This window comes from Lathamus discolor, chromosome 1 (genome assembly GCF_037157495.1).
Source record: "Lathamus discolor isolate bLatDis1 chromosome 1, bLatDis1.hap1, whole genome shotgun sequence".
Taxonomy (NCBI): Eukaryota; Metazoa; Chordata; class Aves; order Psittaciformes; family Psittacidae; genus Lathamus; species Lathamus discolor.
In genome coordinates this window covers 53008224-53029015 of record NC_088884.1, presented here as the reverse complement: position 1 = coordinate 53029015, position 20792 = coordinate 53008224, and the positions used below count along the sequence as shown (strand labels likewise).

Genomic DNA, 20792 nt, shown 5'->3' with positions numbered 1-20792 from the left:
TCATGAGAATTTTTGAACTAAACCTAATTTTTAGATAAGAAAAACCTACCATATACACTTAATAAAAATGAAGCTCTAAATTGAAGTATTTTCTTCAGATCAGCCCCTTTAATCTTGTATAGTAGGTGGTTCCTTGCAGTATTTGCTTTTACATTTATGCTATTGTGTTTGAAAGCATAATACTAAACTAAATAATCAACTTGCAAGTGCAAATGCAGTATCTTGCTGTCTTTGGATATGTGACATGACTTTAAAGGCATAGTTCCAGAAAGTGCTTTGGTGCTCTTAACAGCAGAGTATACGTTAAAGGATTTTACTTAATTACCTGTAATATGGAGAAACATAAGTTATAAAGTGCCCATATTTTTTTCTTACAGAATAAAATTGAATATAGTAAAAACATATAGGATTATAGTGACTGTGCTACACAACAATTTTACAGACGTGGCAGCAGTTCATCTGATTACATTTTATGTGGTTATATAATAGATAATAAAGGCTGGCAGCAGTAATTTAAATTTATACATGAAGAAAGATTCTGTGTAGTCTCAGGAAAAAGATTTGGATTTATCACAGGCATATAAATGTCAATTTCTGCTTACTTCTGTCATCCAGAAAAGGAAGTTGATACTTATGTACATTGAGAGTTGAAAATAAAAATACACTTAACAACATCTTATATTAACAGTGTTGAAAACAGTGATGGTACATATTCAAAGAGAAGATGCACTTTTTACTTTCATGTCAGAGTATCAAGAAGATTAGGGTATATAAAGGCAATAAAACTATGATCATATTTGGATTATATCTACGGGGAAATTTGAAAATATAGAATTGTGGTTTGTTGTTTGTTTTTTTCTGGAAGAAGGTGGCTCAGAATGAATATATTACAGGGGAATAAAATTTATGTGTGATCATTTAGAAATCAGTTATCCTGACTAATTTTTTTTCTAAGGCAAGCCCCCCTTTTTTTATTAAAACCACACATATTAAAATATTTTTAAATTATTATTTTACAAAGTAATAATCAGTGGGATTTGTTGAAGAATGTTACATTTACCATGATATTTAAATAAATAGTGGCTGGGCTGAAATGTTGTGATGGCCAAGAGCAACCAAATGTGCTGGATTAAAATGTTTGCTACCATGGATCAAACATAGTAACCTTTAACAATATCACATTCTTGCATAGAGGCATTACTGAGAGCATAAGACAAAATTCCACATGATAATGCTGATTAGTGAGCCAGAAGTATATACAATGGCTGACTAATGAGGATACATTAAAAACACATTCAAGAGCAATTTTGGTTACTTATTCATTAGGGAATAGTAAGACAATCAGGCCTGATTGTTTGGGACTCCATGGAGAGAAGCAGATAAATTTGTAATTATTTAATACATTAACATTTATTGAATTCGATACTACAGCTTTGCTGTGCTTTGTAGGTATTTTATGATGTATTAAAAAAATGGAAGAGAATTATATTCAGAGTCAATGGTTGGAATATTGTTGCTTTACTTATCTATCACGAAAGGAGAGTTAATTTATGTATTGCCAAATTTTGGCATTGCAAGAATTTTTTATGAAGTTCTTCTTTAACCGTTACACATAGTTCAGTTGTGAATCTTATTTTGCAAGCATATATTTACTCTTATTTCTGTGGCAAGTAAAACTATGAGCGCTGTCTCTCCCGGGGTATGTAAACTTTATAAGACTCCCTTGTTGTAAAGGTCGACCTATTCTCTGAAGGTAAGATTATATAACTTTAAAAATTGTTTTTAAAAGCTACTGCCCAACTAAAAACCATCTGCTAGTTCCAGTTCAAAATGTACACAGTGGTATTTCCCACTGAGAAGAACTGTTGCTGTTATTTCTTTCATTGGACATTTGTAATGTGACATCCAGTACGGAGCTGTCTTGGTTTTTATTTTTATTATTTTCAAAGCTAGAGTTAATTTTCTTCCATTTGGTCAATATAGGATGATACACTCACTATAAGCTACTTTACAAAATTATTTCCAACTTTTATTTAAACATGAGCTGTTTATTGCAAAGAAGCAGAGGGAAACATACCAACTTATAATTTTTTTTGTCCCTTTTGTTAGGTTTTAGTTATTAAAATAGGTTATTTTTTTGTATCTATAGGTTATTCAATTCTTCAGTACAGTATTGTAAAGATTTCAGTGCTAGAGGGATCCTAACAGCAGCCATGTGGAACTCTAAACAAAATGATTTACCTGGTGGCATGCTTCACAGCCAACTAAATTAGCCTGCAGCTCCCTGCTGCTGTGATTCCTGATAGAAGTATTGCTAGACAATCCTCTAGTGTGCTGCACAGACCTATCCTGCGAGATAGTCAGCAATTATTTAAGAATATAAAATCCCCAAACATGACAACACTTTGTGTGATTTAAACTAGATGGAATAACTAGTGGAAGGTGCTGGCCAAGCCACCAGTTAATCTAATCTGCATTAAAAAGTACCTTTTCCACTAGAATGGTCTTGTGGAATATTTAACAGTCTGTGCAATTATGTATGTGTGTGGCAAATTCCTTTCTGTCAGATATGTGCAGGAAAATAGTTTACAGACGAATCTCTCTGAATTTTGGTATGTGTTTAGCTTGCACTGGAGAATCCTAAATGTATCTAATCTTTTTGCTCCAATATGTCACACTGTTTACCACAGTGACCTTCTATTACTATGTTTTGCAGAACACATGCTGTATGGTAGCTCTTTTATTTGCTGAGTATATACTTCCATTTATTCTTATATAGTAAAATCTGACAGAGTAGAAAATAACAAATATTTTTTGTCCACCCTCCATAATTTGCAATATTTCTGGCTTGTTCTTTCTTAAAGCTATCTTTTTCCTAAGTAATCCTAGCATTTCAGTTTATTTAGTATGTAAATCTTGCTGTGCTACCAACCACTTTACATGTCCTGTTGTGGACTCTTTCATCTTAGGTAAATCTCTTTTATATAATGAACTCAGATACGGGTGTAGCATTTTTTCATATAAAGTAATTATAACATGAGCTTTTAAGATCAAAGAGCTTGTTTGTCTTTATGGCTTTCAAGCTGTATATACATTCAGGCTGCTGTGGAAATGATTAGTCATATTTTATCTACTCAGGAGTCCTATTGGACAGCTGTGTTCCTTTAAATTACCTACAGAAGATTTTTACATTTTTGCCACAAGGACCATTTTAGCTCAGAGACTGTCATATATATCGTACTGAACACGTATGTAATTTTAACACTAACCTCTGTTTCATTATACTTAGATAAATAACAGAGAAATCTACTAATCTCAACAGGATTAGCCAGGATTAGAGGACTCTAGCAGAACTGATCTTGAGATCATCTTCCCAATATGAAGTATATTTACTTTAATTAAATATCTTTTTGTGTGTGTTATTTGGTGCTTTGGAGAACTTAATTTGTACCCCTATTTATTCCATTATTTTTTAACATCCCTGAGCTGCCTGTGCCATTGTGGACACTGTTGCCAAGCTTGCATAGCAGAACATTTGTCCATTCCATTTCTTCCATATGCTCTGTGCCTGCCATCCTGTGAGGGCAGTACTGTATAACGCAATGCCCATTTTTGAGCTACAGTATTCAACTTCATGTAGGCTCAAGAGAATTTCAGTTCACTTCTGAAGAACAAGAAGATAATACCATGAGATTTCCACCCATAGTCGTGATTTTGTAATAGTAACTCAGATCTTTGTCATTGTTATTTTTACAAAACCAAATAATCAGAAAGACTGATGACTTTTGCTATTACTGTATCAGTCACCAGAGATGTTTCTCTCAGGCTCTGACCTTCCCTAGAGGTCTGCCAAAAATCTGTCCCTGACTCCTGCCTTGCGTTTCCCTCCGGTTTCTCCCTTCCTCAAACTTTTCTCCAGTGTTCTAGCCAGAATCATATTTTCAACTTATCCCTCAGAAGAGAACAAAAACTTGATCATTAGGATCTTCCCTGGTTCTCTTAAAATCAATTATCTCCCTATTTGATCGGAGTATCAGCAGTTGGGGTGCTGAAATTCCGAAGGTGGAAGCCAGCCGCCTTTATTTTAAGTGTCTCATATCACTGTGGATGGGAAAGGTACCTTTTGCATGGGGCTAACATAGACTCACTCGTGCCTTCAGGACCTCACTGTAGAGTCAGCTTAATCAAGATTATAATGTCCCTCCAGTAGACTGGCAGTGTTAACATTAAGGACTGAAAAGTATTTGTGAAGCTTTACTAATCTGTTTGGTTTATTTTGTTTGAGCATGTAACAATATAGGAGGCATAAGGAATATAAAGGACTTTGATAGCATTTAAGTATGATTTGACTTAATTTCTGCTCTTTTGAAAAATTAGTTTTGATAGTTTGTAAAAAGCCTAAGCTTGAATAGGTGGGAGATTTACTTTTTGCAGTCATATGTAGGTATTACCCTAGGGGAAAGATAACTGAGTTAACAAGGAAAGAAGGAGCAAGAATGCTTTAAAGTGTGCACTTTTCTATCCTGCAATCTTAAGCAAGGCATACATCATTCTAGAACTTTTTAACATATTACAGATGTAGGTATTGCAGTAATATTTTTGGAACTGTATCACTGTTGTCAGCAGGTACCAATGCATGTTTGATTGTGTTTTTTAATGCATAGTGACTTTAGACTGTATGAGTATTCTGCCTACACAAGAGGATACAAACAGTGGGGGAATCTTAAATATCTTTCGTATATGCCTGAAGTCAACGCTCATTTCTTCTCTGCTCTCTTGGTATAAGATAAAGTCATTAATCTTGGAACTAACAGTAAAGCTTGATGATTACCATCTGATAGGAAATGCATGAGGAGAGCAAGAAGCATATGGGTATGTCTCTCACTTGATTTCTGTACTGAGAGGAAAGCTCAGTTTTATCCCTATGGTGTAAGCAGAAGATGGAACCTGCTAATCTGTCAGAGCTATGTGAACTACAGGATCCAGTAAGGGGTGGGGATAAGTGTATTGTATTGTATGATTGTCCTGGGTTCAGCAGTAGCAGTTATTTTTCTCCTTCTTAGTAGCTAGTGCAGTGCTATATTTTCATTTTTTGGCCTTGGAAGAGAGCTGATAACGCCGATGTTTTCAGTTGCTGCTCAAATGTTTGGTCTGGCCAAGGATTTTCTGAGCCTCATGCTCTGCCAGGGAGGAGGGGAGGCTGGGAGGAAGCAGAGACAGGACACCTGACCCAAACTAGCCAAAGAGGTATTCCATACCACAGCACGTCATGCCCAGGATGTAACGGGGAGTTACCCTGGAAGGGGGGACTGCAGGGTTGGACGAGGTATCGGTCGGTGCTCGGCTGGGGGGAGTGGGGCGAGTTATCAGTCAGCTGGTGCTGAGGTGTTGTGTTCTCTCCTCTTGTTATTTCCTTTAGCATTATTATTATTGGTGGTAGCAGTAGTGATCTGTGTTATACCTTAGTTACTAAACTGTTTTTATCTCAAGCCGTGGGAGTTGCATTCTTTTCAATTCTCCTCTCCGTCCCTCCAGGAGCAGGGGGAGGGCAAGAAGGGGGGGAGTGAGTGGATGAGGTTTGTGGTTGGGTTTAAACCATGACAATGATTATTTTGAAGTTGAGTAAATGCTTACTCTTTTAGCAGCATCAGTCCCAATTTCCCTTCTTCGCTTCTTAGTAAGGAGTATACAAATAATGACGAAGGTAGATATTCTGCTATATTTCGCAGGGCACAATGATAAGTTAATACAAAAGAATGCTTTCTTTAAAAATTTAATAGTTGAGGATAGAACATTAGGCAACTTGTTTGGACTACTTGCTTAATTTATTTTTTATTCTATCCTAATGGCAACAAGAACACTTATAATTGACATATAAAAATATTTTTGTCCTTAAGGCTTGAGGCAGTTGACCATTCATCACGTAGAGTTTCATTGCATTCTGTTGGCAGATTTTTTCAGTCACTGTGGATAAGCTCAGCAAGTAAAAAATGAATAGCAGAAAAATATATTGGACTAGATTCTTATAACTCTATAAAATATTAAGATCACGAGTTAAGTCAGAGTTAAGGGGGAACTGCCTAATAATTGCTATGCATTAGAAATGTTTGCATGGAATTAATATAGGTCTTCAGTGTGATATAAATGCATGCGCTAACTTTTCTTCAGCTTCAATATATACTGAAACCCTTGTCTGATTTCAGTGGTATAAGTTTTTAAATTGAGATTAGAAGCAGAAACCAGGGTTACTTGGTCATGCACATATCTGTTTTTACACGTTTCTTTACTTTTCCAGAGAGATGTAAGAGTTGAATGACTTACATCTTTTTTAATAATGTTTTCTTTTTTCTTGGCGTCTGTCCTTCCTAAACTTATAATAAGTCTCAGTTTACTGCCATGAGGGAAAATCTCAGAACAGCCTCTTCAGTTTTATTTGCTTCAGTAGTTATTTAAGATTGAGCAGTTTCTATTAATACTCCTGTTATTATTTCTGTTGATATTGATGCTCTGCCCAATATCTCTGGAATATGAACTGTTCACAGCCTGCAAAGAAGCAGCCTCAGCACTGCCTGTCAATCTTAGAGAAAATAATGTTAAAATGTAAAAAAACATTTTATTCCTATGCTGGTCTTTCTTTCAGTTATTAATAGCTGATTCCTTATGGGTATTGGAGTATTTACTATCTCTCCCAAATGGCATTTTCTTTAAGGAATTTCAATAATTTAAGAGCTCACATGTTTAGCCACAGATACTTCATAAGAAATACAGTCATACACAGGAGTCATATGTGAAAGATGTTACTGACCAACTTAATTATTTTACAGGTATTCTAAGATGCTATATGATGGCTGGCTGAAGGAAGAGTTTAAGTATTGGCTCTTCATCTACTTAATAGTATATCTGGAAAACATAAAGGTGTGCTTGCATTGCAGTAGATCTGTACATACTACGCACACAGGCAAAAAGAACAGTGCAGATGAGCTAGCACAGGAAGAGCAACCATTGTCCTAAATCTTATGATAAGACTGGTTATTGAGATGACTGCAATGATATCACTGTTTTATGTAAGACAGGAGAAATCAGCGGCTTGCATCTGAGCTTCACACTGGCATATTTTCCTACAAGACATACCAAAACCTTTGCCTTCCTAATGAAGATGATTTTGAGTTCTACTTCCACGTAAATCAGCCTGCATTAAGAGCTGTTGTCCAGTTGTATTCTGCATCTCCTATGGGGGGTTGTGTGTGATCCGTTTTTCTAATACCTCTAGAAAAGTTTGAGCTTTTGCATGTTTTGCTGATACCAAAAAGTAGTTTACTATTTGTCTGATCTTTTCCCCTTGGGCCTTCAAGTCCTTTAGCATGTCAAGACATTTCAACTGATTGTCAGCTATTCTACTGCATTGTTTCTATATTATATTTAGCACTTAGGTGACAATATAGCAAACTACTAGTGATTTGTTGCTATTGGATCTGTAGATAATCTGACACAAATGCTCTTCAAGGCTTTACTGATTATCCACTCTTAACCAGCATTCATATTCAGATGACTAATTCAGTGCTGTATTTAGTTACTCATTAGATTGGCTTTATCTATTCAGGTATAATTTTTTCTTATGTCCTTCATTAAGCCAGCAGCTACTTAATGGAATAATAACTGCGTTTTCATTAACACACTTGTATTGAGTATATGTATGCTAAATAAAAAACTCTGCACTGGAGGAATAATAAATTAGTGGCTTCTGCCTACTCACCACCTGATTTTCCCCCTACTTAAATTTTTGTTCCTTCTGCTCTATTTCATGACAAATAATGTATTTTCTATAAGTTTCATCATTCTGCCGCCCACTTATCCACCCTCTCTTTCACAACTTTAAAAAAAGAAAAATACATGTTTTACAGCAGATTTTTTTTTAATTACATTGCACTGAGTTTGTCAAATGTTATATGATAACATTCAGATAGTATAGGAATGTAAAATACAGAGATGCCTCTGTAGTTATTCTCCAAATAGTACTTTCTTTCTGTGACATTTAAAGCCAAAAATGCTGGTTTGTACTTTGAACTATATGATTTTTTTCTTTAGGCGAAGGTAAATGTGCTTAAGCTTTTAATTCTGTTTAATAGTTAAAAAAATAGTAACACTTGATTTTGGTTTTCCTTCATTATCAGTCTCTTCTTTTTTAAGTGGTACATGAGTTTTACACAGTGAGTCACATTTTGGAATGAGTCATGTGCATATTGATTCAGAGAGATGCATAAGCCTGTCATTAACATGAGAAATCCTATTAAGTTAATTGGAACTATTCATGTGCTTAAACTTCATGACTCAAAAAAAGTTACCAAATTCCTGCGGTTTTGCACAGTCTACATGTGTGTATACCCTGCCTACATGCCAGCTTAGGTAAATATACTATGCCTGTGGGATGGAAAGGCAAAGAGTGTACTTGCAGTTTAATTAACCTGCTGAGTTCAGTTCTGTCTTGAGGCTTTATGCTTCAGTGTACTAAGTTCTTCCTTGGTCAAGCAAAACAATTGAAGTGATATAAAGCATTTGAAATTGATATGAAGTGTGCAGTTAGTCTGATTTATGAGTATTAAGTACATGGTCAAAGTTAGGCAAGTGTTTAAAACACAGGTTCACTTTATTTTACTTAACGTTAAGAGGAAGAAATTAATTTGGGCAATTCAATCCTGTCCCAAGCATAGACATTAGAATGAACTAAGTAAGTTGTGGAAGTGCCTATATTTTTATTCATTAAAGACAGCTAGTTTAATCAATAGATTAAGCAAACAGCTCATATTAAATGCTTAGCTTTCAAATGGCTCAAACTAATTTCAAAGAATGATGTTCTCAGTGTTTTTTTGAATCAGGACAGTTTATATTGCAGCTCCAAGCAGTGAATATTTCATCCTGTTAATTTCACACCAAAAAATAAACACAGTATATGCTTCCCAAGATATTTAAAAACGAAAACTCTATAGGTTCTGTCTACTATATCATTCTTAAAAAATACCTTCTTATTATGGTAAATTACAGTTACTAAAAGCACTGCTCTGCAATTTTTCAATTTATCAAATTCTTGAATTTTCTGTCATTTGAAAATCTTTATCTACATAGTAAAATTCAGTGGGAGTTAGAGTGAAGATTCTTACTGAAGTACATAGAGGTATCTTTTGCTTCGTAGTTAAGATCTGCACACAAAAGATCTGATCTCTAATAGAGGCTTTTATACATAGATGAAATACTCTTCATATGAAGATTACTATACTCGGTTCAAAAGCTTACGTGTAATGAAAAATCTATTAGCCAAGATCAGTCTTTTTATTAATAAATGACAGTCTGTTGATGGGCCATTCTTTCTTTACGGTTATTTTTTTAGCAAACAAAAAAGCTATCTTAAGTCTTGAAAAATAGTAATTCCTTTATCAATGGAAGAAAAGTATTTGTTGTTGTTTATGCCTGGTGTTTTCTGACTAGTTAATAACTTGTCAGGTTTTAAAATCCTAAAACTTTTGTTGTATTGTGCATGCATCCTTTTATGAGAGTAAAGATGCAGAATTGTGTTGTCATTATTGTTACATGCAAAGATTAATTAAAAATGGAATGTATGTCCCTGCTTTGAATATACATTCACATGTACTCATTCATTTTATAATCCCATTTTGACTTCTAATTTTGACCTTATTCAGTGCACATTGTACTTGCCACCTAGTTCCAGGGTGTATTTACTTCATACTGGTAGATCCTTCTCTGAAGACCGAATGACTAATTTCTGGGGTGCTCATCATGATAGGTGTCACTTGCCCACTGAGGAGCAGTAGCTACACATTCACGTACTTTTTTTTTATCACATATGTAAATTAATTATGTTTGCCTAAAGTTAATACCTTTTACTGTTGCTGCATATAGTCAATTGCCATGACCCCACTGACTTCAAGTTACTGGAATTTCTTTCCAGGTTCAGACTTCACTGTTCTTGAGCTCAAAACATGAGACTGCTTTAGACAAGGGTTTGGTTTTTGGTGGTGTTTTTTGTTTGTTTTGTTTTGTTTTGTTCAGTTTGTTGTTTTTTGTTTTTTTTTTTTTTGTGAGTTTTTCTTTATGGAGCTCCAGTCAGAAAATGCTATCACATGCAGCTTGGCTGATGTGCACTGGTGCACATCACTGTCTAGAGTTTCTAGCGCTTGGATTTTCAGAGCACTTAGTGTCACATACCACTGAAAATGGTCATAGATAGCTTGCGCTGGTTCCTGCTGTAGCCTGGTACTTCTGCAAACCTGCCTTCACAACTTCAATGTAGCCAGCAAATAAAGAACACAACTTAGTGACCATATCAGAGAAGCTTAAATGACATGCACAGCATCCCACAGGGATTATGGCAGAGGCAGGTACAGAGTACACTTCTCCAACTGCTGCTTTACCTGAAAGACCATCCTTTTTCTCTTGGTATTCCTTTGCTGAATACAGGAGGTGCATTCAAAATCTAACCAGACTCGTGACAAATAGAATGATGACAGAAATGTAAGCTAGGAACGTATTTCTGAAAGAATGGCTGCAGTCATGCAGTGTAAGGTGAAGGACAAGGTAATGAGGATGTGAAATGACAGAAAAAAACACCCCAGACAAACTCAAGCAGAGAGAAGGCTGCCTTGGGGATTGTGGGAAAGGTGTTTCCAGGCTACCAAAATGTCTCACTGTTGTCTGCCTGTAAGATGCAGCACGTACCTTGTAAATGAGGCTTCTCTTTGTCAGGTTTCTTACTGAATCCAAGGAGGGTTCATTCCGCTAATGTAGGGATCCTGCTGTGATAAAAAATAATAGCTGATGATGTTACATTCATGCCTGTTGCTCATCCCTCAGGGATTTCCCCCTGGGAGCAGCCCGAGCAGCAGCAGGGGGAGCACTGAGCGCGCAGGAACACTGCCCCTGATCTGCTTGCACGGGCTGGCACAGCTGAAAACAGCCGCGGCACGGAGCAAGCTGCTCAGCCGAATTTATAGAGGATCTTGAGGAGCGATTTCCCTCTCTATTAGTTTTTAGTATTAAGAAAAAATAGAATATTAGACAATAGAACTGTATTTTTCTTTTCACTTGTATTTTACGACATAATTACAGGCCTTTTGGACCAAAGGAGAGGTAGAGGGGCCTCTATAATCCAGTGGTTTAGGATCATATGAAATATTTGCATGGTCCTATGTCTGACAAATTATTTTTTCAGAAGAAGCCTCCTACTGGCTTCATTGTTCCAGACCGAGTGATAGAATTTACTTTATCACATCTTCCTTTTCTACCTTCCAGAGACAGGAGATTGTTTTCTTGGTTTTGTCTTTGCTCCTCTGTTTCAAAAAGCTGATTTTCTTAATATGCGATATGCTGCAAGATAAATGCAAAGTTAGCATTAGTGTCCAGAACTATCATGCAATAACAAATAGAAAAGGTCCTATTACTTTATATCTTGAATGGTTTTGCTTGTGCTATGTGGCTATTGTTCTTTTGCTGTAGTGGATGCTGCCTATAAGAGTGTTTGCAATACTCCTGCAAATGGATGGTGAATAGGAAAAAACAGAGCTACAAGATTAAAAGAAAGATTTTCTTTTGAAATTTCTATGATTCTATGATTTTGATGTTTGGTTTTAGATTTGAGTGGACTACTATAGGAAAGTCTCCTTTGTATCCTAAAATGAGGGAAGCAAATCATATTTTGCATAGCGATGGCTGCTTATGAATGTCAAGGCAGGAACCAGACCAGTATTCACTGAAAAACAAGGGAAGGAGGGAATAAAAGGAAATAAGATGTTTTGTATTACTTACTGTATTAATAGACAAAATTTGTCTAGATAATATGGTAGTCAGGAAATCATTGGCATATGTAAAAAGGAAGGTCAAGACTTTATATATGTTTTATACATGGCCTAAAGTTTCATGAGCTGTGAAATTAAAAGTGGTCTCTCTTCCTTTTGAGTTTTAAGAAGGAACAGATTTTCTCTGCTTTTTTTTTTTTTTAAATTTATTTTGTCAGTACTTGTCATTCCCTCTTGCTAAATATTGGCTTGTTCTCTTAGATCAGGAGGAAGATGTCAAGTTTTTATGATGGCCAATCTGAGGCACCTACATATTCTGGGAGAACAAATAGCCTGTTTAACGAATGAAATCCTTCAGTATAAAGTACCCTACTGGGCGAATTTTGCCTTTTAGATGGAGACATGACTATTCCCTTATCGCTATGTTATTACACTCTTATTTTTATACATAGAGAAATTATATTGTTAGTATCTTACTGCTGTAAACAATGTTTAATACTTGAGTGTTCGGGTAACAAACCCAGGACTGTTACTAAATCTCTTACTGTTTCAGTGTCTTGTGGTTTCCCTACCAATTTTTCATTTTTAAAGATTATATCTAATATCTTTTAAGGTTTTCTGTCTGTTTTGTTTGAGGGAATGTAATGCTTATACTCATGTCTCTTCTAGCTCAAGCAGAGTTGTCCTTTTTAAAGCTTAGTATTACAGTTTATATTGATTTCACAGTTTGATAACGTCAAATTCAATTAATTGAGCAGCTATGATCGAAATCGCATTTTCTAACTACATTTATTTTTTCATTTTTGCATCAAAACAGGCATGAATAAAAGGTTCTCAGTTGTGTCTGTTTTCCTTTAGGTGACAGAAATCTCTTCCTCTCTTTTTATGTTTTTTTTTTTTTTTTGAGACGTGGGCATAAATAACTTTGGCTTCTCTAAACCTCCCTACAGGGCTATTTCAAGGCTTCCCAGCAGCACACGCAGAATTAGATTTTCGTGTCCAAAGGATCTCTAAGGAGGCAAAATTAAATTATACAACAGAACAGAAAATAAAGGAGTTCTGGGAAAGGAATGAAGGGTGGGAGAGAAGAGCAGGAAGCAGGGTGGCCTGGGTTGGGAGTTCCAAGGGCTTATATAAAAGCCTGAGATCTGTGGGTTGGTTGGAGATCTTTCTGATCTCACCTGTCTCCTCCAGCTGCTTCCCTCTGTGCCAGCTATACAAACCCAGTCTATCCCACCTGGGAGATTTCTGACTCCCCTTTCTCACATGCAGCTGTTTACTCCTTTCCTCCTCTTTGCAAACACAGATCTCTTTCCCTGCAGCAACTCTCACTTCTCCCTTTGCATCTGTGGTCTAGGGAGATCTGGGCTTCTGGCAGCGGGGATAAGTGAGAAAGGTTTATAGCAGTAACTGTTTCTTGACCCTTCATGCAGATTTCTCTTAATGCTTCCTTTTTAGTGCTTTTTCAGTAGCAGAAATCTGGACAAGGCAGAAACCAGTTTTGCAGTATAAAAAGAACCAACCCTAGTCTGCAGTAGTCTGTAAATTAGCTAGTATTATGTTATTCATACCTGGGTTTTTTAGTTGTGTAAGAGTACTGGTCAGTTTATTCCAGGAGTGTGTCTAATGAACTCTGGTCCTTTTTAGAATGATCAAGAGATCTGACTATATAATATTTCCCCTTTCTTCTCATTCGTATTGACAGTAATTTAAATTCGTGTTATTCACACTCTTTCTCAGGCTATTTATATAAAATATATCTAATGGAAATAATACAACTCTTATTCTGCTTCTGCATTTTTTCTATTGGTATATTTTTTTCTTACTCTGTTCCTGTAATAGCTAAATACTCCTATGTTCTCCCTTGAATGATTCAAATATATTGAATTTCATTATTCATCTTCCTTTAGTTGTGTTGAACTCTTTGATATTATGTGTGCATATTTTTTTACCTTTAGGACATGCATTGACATTTTTCTGTGACTTTTGTCTTCATTCACTTACACTGGCTTGTTAAGGTCACTGCTAATATGTATTACCTGCTTTCCTAGTATTGCTGTACTTAGCATTGCTGCAGTTCTTTGATTTTTGCTCCAGGGGGCAAGAAACACTTTATTCTCTGGTATAACAATTCTGACATTTAAAATATAAACATAGGGCAACCACCGTGGAAGATGGCATCATAAATAGAAGGGAAAGACCTGTAGTCTGCCTCCTTTGTCTATGCAAATGTATAGCAATAATAGTCTTTCATGGCCCACCTCTGCAGACCTAACCAAGTCCTTTTAATAATCTGTACAAGAATATTGGTTGCTATGGCAACACATTCTGTGGTACCACTTGACTGTCAAAATAACCTCATGAAATATCATGCTAAGAATGTTTTAGAAATTGACTTTTACAATAAAAAGTAAATAAATCCACGTAGCTTTAGAAGATGTGGCTAGGTTTATATGGTCTGCAACAAGGGATCAACCATTTTCTAACCAAGAGGAATCAGACTAGTGGAAATGGATATATTGTGCTTCTCATCTTTGGTGAGTGAGCTGAAATACAGTTTTGAAATATTTTTTTCTGCTTAAATTGATGGTATACCAGCCGCATCTTTGTAGAAGTTAGAACAAGAGTCAAAGGTTAAATGATCCTCAGGTGTTACTAAGTTTGAGTTAGTGCCTGTCTGTGCGATGTCTTTGCTTCTCTTACAGTTTCCATTAGCTTGTGTTCATGTTTAGAACTGTTACTGTTCCTGTGCTTCTTTCTCTCCCCATACTTCTTCATTTCTGCTTTCCCTTTCTTAGAGCCAACTCCATGCTTTTCTTTATTCTGTTGGCTAAAATAGTATGCAGTTAAATGTTTGTAGGTTTTTGTATTACTTATTTTTGTATGAGCCTCATAGCAGTACTTTAGATCTAATGTTTAACACCAGATTAATAGATGTCGTCAGCCTCAACAACACTACATTGGTCAATCAAAAATCCAACTACTTCTGAAAGATTAAGACAGGCATTCCTAAAGACAGCATTTAGTATCTAAATATCAGGTAGGCTGCACAAACATCAAGCAGGCTAGAACAAGTATTGCATATTCCGATATATATATATGGACAAAAAAATAAGGTATGAGTAAAACTTACTCTTTTTTATTGTTGTTGTTACTTTTTTTTTTTTAAACCAGATTTTCAGTAATCACTCATTAGTGGCTTAACTTTCCTTCTCTTTTCCCTGATATCAATAAAAGTTGTCACTGCAGTTCATTCAGTTGAGGTGGGCTATCCTGTATAGAAAATAACATAAATGAGAACTGTTCACTCTTCATATGTTTGGCTATCATATAAAATTAGTATACTCTTTTAAGTGAAAACCAGCATTCTGATATTCCCTTATCACTGAGAACAATATGGAAGCCTTAATGCTGGCAACTGAATGACTTTTCCTAGTACCTTTCATCCCTTCTATCCAATGAAACAAAATAAGGCAGGTCAACTTTAAATAAAAGTTTTGCTTACAAAACAAGCTAGCACATTTATTACTGATACATTTAAAATAAAAATGCAAACCTCATAATTTGATTGGTCTTTTTCCCATGAAAACCCTTGGAGTGATGCAAGCAAATGTAATACAGTTGTACTTTTCTGAATACAGGAGATGAGTATTGAAGCAAGATCCCTTTAGCTTATATGATTTCTTATTTGGGGGTAGTATTTATTTTTTAAAATGTTAGTTTTTATTCTCTGTGGTATATCCTAAGCTTCATGATGTTAAAGCAAATTTTAAAGTAAGATGGCGTAAAAATAGCCAATAATTGATAATAAAAAATACATAAGTTTAATGTGTATCAATATGTTCGCTTCTATTTAAAGTATAATTGCAGATACATCAATATAAATATTTTCCTTAGAAAGTGTGATTTTCATACAGCAGATTATCAGCTGAGTAGTCACTTCGCATTAAAATAGCAGTTTAACTTTTGGAAATTATAAATGGGAATCTTTTAATTTCTTTTAAGTAAAATGTTTCATTGAGTATATCGCTGTGTTTGATTTGAAAGTATTGTTGCTTTAAGCAGAGGCTGCCTTCAACACATTTATCACCAAGAGAGGAAGAAGATGATGATGCAGGTGACAATACTTGTGGTCCTTCAGGTATATGGGAGGCATTGACACCTTGTAATGGATGCAGGAACCTTGGATTCCCTATGCTTGCACAGGTATATGTTTACCTTTCCATTATAAAACTTATTAACTATAGAAGAACTGATTAATCTCTTCTGTGTCTTACAGTCATTTCTAGTTTTGCTTTATTCCCTTCAAAATTGTTACTGTCAGTCTTCATTTTAACATCAAAATATGTTTTTAAAATTAAATGTTGGGGTTCAGTCATCCTGCTGTTATCCAGGTAAGTTTAAGGACAAGAGAGTCTGCAATTTCAACAGTTTTTGTGTTGCATAGCTTTATTTTCTCATTCCATCTGGAAAGAAATTTAGAAGTCACAGAGTTTCGTTTGGGATATATAGTCTGTTTTTGATCAGCTTCTAATTCATGTAATGGCATCTCAGCTACTTTCTTTATAGAATTAACTGAGGACACCATTCATAACTCAGCTGATGTAAGAATATAACCTAAAACTTCTATTTTAAGATTATGTAAGTTAAAAAAAATCTTCAAACATTTTCAAATGCTCTTCAAAACACAGAGGAGAATAAATAAAAATGGGTAATGTACTTGGGTCTAAGTCCCAACAATTCTCAGAGCAGGCCAATCTGCAGTATCCACCAAGGCATGCCAACAGCTGTGTCCTGAACAAGTTGCTACAGAACAGGATGATGCTTATTTCTGCTTCTGGATCTCCCTTGTTCTGTCCCCTCACTATAGTTTAGCACTCTCATTTCTGTAACATCTTTCCTGCACTTTTCTTGTAGCATTGAATGGAGGCCTGCCAAATTTGTGTTTAGAAATGCCTGTTTTTTCAGTTGCATCCTTACTTGGCACTGCATGTAAATAGCTTTGTCGGATTCTTGTGTACCAGATTGGAATTACATATCCTGTCTCACCACACTTTATACACTGTTGCTTTCATACTGTGACTGTACGTTTTATTCCCTTCAGTCTAATGGGACTTGCACCTGTTTAAAGTCAATGCTAAAGCTTCCACTGCAGTCAGTGGAAACAGGATGTGGCAACTAATGTGCTTGAATAACAATGAGCACTGCCCTGTCTTTTTATAAGGAGCTTTTATATTCCATTCCCCTTTCAGTAGCTGTTTTCTACTTCATACTATCTATCATTTCAGACATTTGGCAAGATGCAGAGCCATCAGAATTATCCTGATATACAATAGGAGTGCCATAGTTACTATTTCCTCATTTTTAAGAATTTGTTTCAAAAAATATTTCTTAAATGGAGCTTATTTAAATATCTGTCTCCTATGGTTTAATTATTGTTAAACTTTCCTATGATGAACACACGTGTCATTTTGGAGTGACTGCCTAATTAAAAAAAAAAACATTTGTTTTCCTTGCTTCTTTTTCGTATATAAAAGACTTGTAAAGTCTGTTATAAATTTGAGGAATGCATTTGAAAAATACGATGAAGTTAGCTTGGTTAGTTGGTATCTCCTTTTTATAAGTGATGTAAGTTTTAAGATGGTGACTTCTGAATTAGTTTTATTCATTGTGCTTAAGTCTTAAACTCAGACTCCCAATATCTCATCTTTCTTGCTCTGAGAACTAATAGGATTTTTAATTATGGATAGAAAAAAGAGTGCACTTATTCAGTGTTCATTAATGAAATGGCAGAACGCTTTTCTAGATTGTTTCTCCATAAAAAATTGAACAGAGGTAGTTTGATTTTCTTTTTATGGAAGACAGAAAAAAAAAAAAGAAATTAAGTAGTGAAAAATCTCCAAATTACAAACCAGTGAATTCATTTTATGAAGTGTTGCCATCACTGTATGCAGTCTTTCAAGCTGTTAGCTAATCTGATGGATCTTTCACATTCACTTCAGAATGCAGCAGAGAACATCTTGTTCTAAGGGATTGAGAGCACAAAGTATTTATTTCAATTTTAGATTAAAACCAATATCTTGAATTGGTTTAACAAATTCTGGTAGATATAATCTGTAACAGCATGTTTTAGGTAAACTAACAAAAATGTGGTTTTAATACTTATGTCAGTCCAGTAACATACAAGAAAATGCAGTTTATCATGAAGAAACAATAAGATAAGGCTACATGGCATCATGTCTTAAAATCCATACTTTACTAAAGATCCTGAAATAGAGAAAAGGGTCTATCAGATATGCAAATGACAAGTTAATTTTTCCAATTCTCTTGTAGTTAAAAATGGATTTTACAATTATGTAAATATACTGTGTTTACACATCAAAGGAGAACAAGTATAGTGATTCTTGGCAGAGGTACAATGGTGAACTGAAAGTGAATTTTAGGAGAGATTATGAGAGTGTCCATCTGTGACCTAATAACCTAACAGTTTTCAACATGCTAAAGAAAAGGGTGATTATCTCCATGATGAACTCGATTTCTTTATTGCAGTTATGGAAAAAGGCTTGCTGAAGGTTATTCTGACATGCAGTATGTCTTTTCTGTCTGTACTGTGCTGGGAAGTGGTTTAGAAAGGGCTGTTATAGAAAGTTCTGTGTAAATTATACAGTAGGTATCATTTAAAATCTAACATAGCAATAATACAGGTATTCACAGAATAAGCAACTCTCTTTCATCATCTCATATTTGGTGAAGACCTGGAAGAGCTTGATGGAAAATCTTCATGTCTTGTAAGAATTTTGGGGTTTTATATAGTGCCTAATTCTACATCAGAATGGAGCTGACAGCCAGCTTCATCCACCCGGAAGTGTGTGCTTACAGCCCAGAAAGCTAACCGTATGCTGAGCTACGTCGAGAGGAGTGTGATCCTGCCCCTCTATTCCACTCTTGTGGACCCCACACTGTGCCCAGCTCTGGGGTCACAAATGAGAGGGGCATGGATCTGCTTGAGTGAGTCCAGAGGAGGGCCACAAAGAAGACCCAAGGGCTGGAGCACCTGTCCTGTGAAGACAAGCTGAGAGAGTTGGGCTTGTTCAGCCTGGAGAAGACTTCGGGGAGACCTTATAGGAGCCTTCCAGGATATCCATTCTGATGAGGCAGGTCTGAAGTGAAGCTGGGAAGTCAGTCTGCAACTCAGGGTCCAGATCACGGGTTGTTGGCCAGGTGCAGGCACAGATGAGGTGAAGTTACAGATGGGCACTATTGCAGATTGTCTCAACAGGAGCTGAGGGCCCAGGTCTGAGCTGAAATTGGGCCCAGGTCTGAGCTGAAATTGGGCTGCTGGGCCCAGCAGGGTAAGGGCCCCAGCTGAGACTGTTCAGAGAAAGTATGACCTATTGGTGCACTTAGCTCTGTGACAGATGAAAGTGATAAAATATATAAAATGGAAGCTGAATTGAATGTGATTGTTACTTAAGCTGTTATTGTGTGAAAGAGTAAGACCAAGAAGGAACAGTTACTGATGTACTAGATTGCTTTGCATGCATCTCATGTACAGCTTTTCCATATATGTGTATGAACTTGTTTCATCTGCATTTATAGATTCATGCCTTGGCTGACATTTGTAAAGTCAGTATTCTAGCAGGGGTTCTATTCCTGAAGATTCCCAATGCTGCTGCAAGAGCAGATAGGATTTGTAAAAACCCGTATTTGCATCTTATACCACTCTAGCTATGTGGTACCAAAGTACAGGGATGATATTGGTAACAGTGGGGCCTGAACTATGAAGAGTGCTGTGCATGTTAGTCTACCCTTGGCTCTTCAATGGAGCAGAACTTTAATCTCTGCAGTCTCGTTATATTTAAACGTGAAATAGGCATTAAGCAGCTCAGGTCTGGAGGTAAAGGTACCGGAATACTCCAGCCATTTTTCCCATAAAGTCTCTTTTTGGCAGCACCTTAGAAAATTGAACAAGGAATAGCTCCTCTCTCTCCTAGTTTACCTGAACATAGGTTTTGGTAAAGTAGTAGGAACCAGTTTGAACAAAGACCAGCTTGGCAATGGCCTTTGTTTGCTTTATTGATTAAGGTGCACAAGATAAGGAAGGGGTAAGGAATATAGTAAGTAAGTGTAGAGCACTCTTGTGTGCCAGTAATGGGAGTGTTTCTTGGTCTTAATCTTCTGTGCTGTAGTGTAGATCAATTTACTGCTCAGTTCATAAAATATTTATTTTACAAAGTTTATCAGTACCCACATGCATACATACATATTAACATTTTCTTTGGAATAAGGAAGCATACTCCAAATGTATGAAACTGTAGTTTTCATTCCATTTTCTTTTTCATGGGTAGTGTGCTTCTGAATATATCTGCTAAGGGGCAAACAGGGCCTGGCATACAGAGATAAATACAGGGCTATCTGCAATGTCGGAAGGATGGGTTGCAGAGTCCTGTGTGATCATAGCAATATTATCAGTTTAAAGCAAGCAGTCTGTGTGCCTTAATCATGACAGTTGTGTCTGCATATTTTCCTAATTGTGATACAGAGTAATTGTGAGATAAGGTAGGTTTATCTGTGTCCCATTTAGGAAGCTGCTGGATCAGCTTCAATGCACTGTCTCTGGAATTAAGTCTTATATGTATAACTTAAAAATCCTGACAGTGATTCCCTATGTTTGACATGACAGCCAACCAGAAATACCACATTTGTCTATTGCAAAATGAAAATAATATCTGTAAAGAGAACAGTGCAGTTGCTATGGAAAAACTGAACTTTGATTTAAAAGCCTTAAGTATAAATCTTCATATTGTCATTTGTCAGGAAGCATGGCTGTTAACAAAAATATAGACAGATATGGAAAGTTTATTTCAATATTTAAAGAAACACTATGTTTCTAGCTTAATGTCAGATTTTCATCTTTTTAGAACCAATGAACTTCTGGAAGACCTTCACATTTACTTTTTAAACTGACCTATATTCAGCTTATACAAC

General features: G+C 35.9%; 1 protein-coding gene across 1 annotated transcript in view; it reads left to right on the top strand.

The window, feature by feature from the left end:
• LOC136006028 (ankyrin repeat and sterile alpha motif domain-containing protein 1B-like) overlaps nucleotides 1-20792 on the top strand; it is a 170526-nt gene that overhangs the window by 87258 nt on the left and 62476 nt on the right. Inside the window, exon 9 of the mRNA XM_065664011.1 lies at nucleotides 15870-16010. Coding sequence (XP_065520083.1) covers nucleotides 15870-16010 — 141 coding nt within the window. The remainder of the gene's footprint in view (nucleotides 1-15869; nucleotides 16011-20792) is intronic.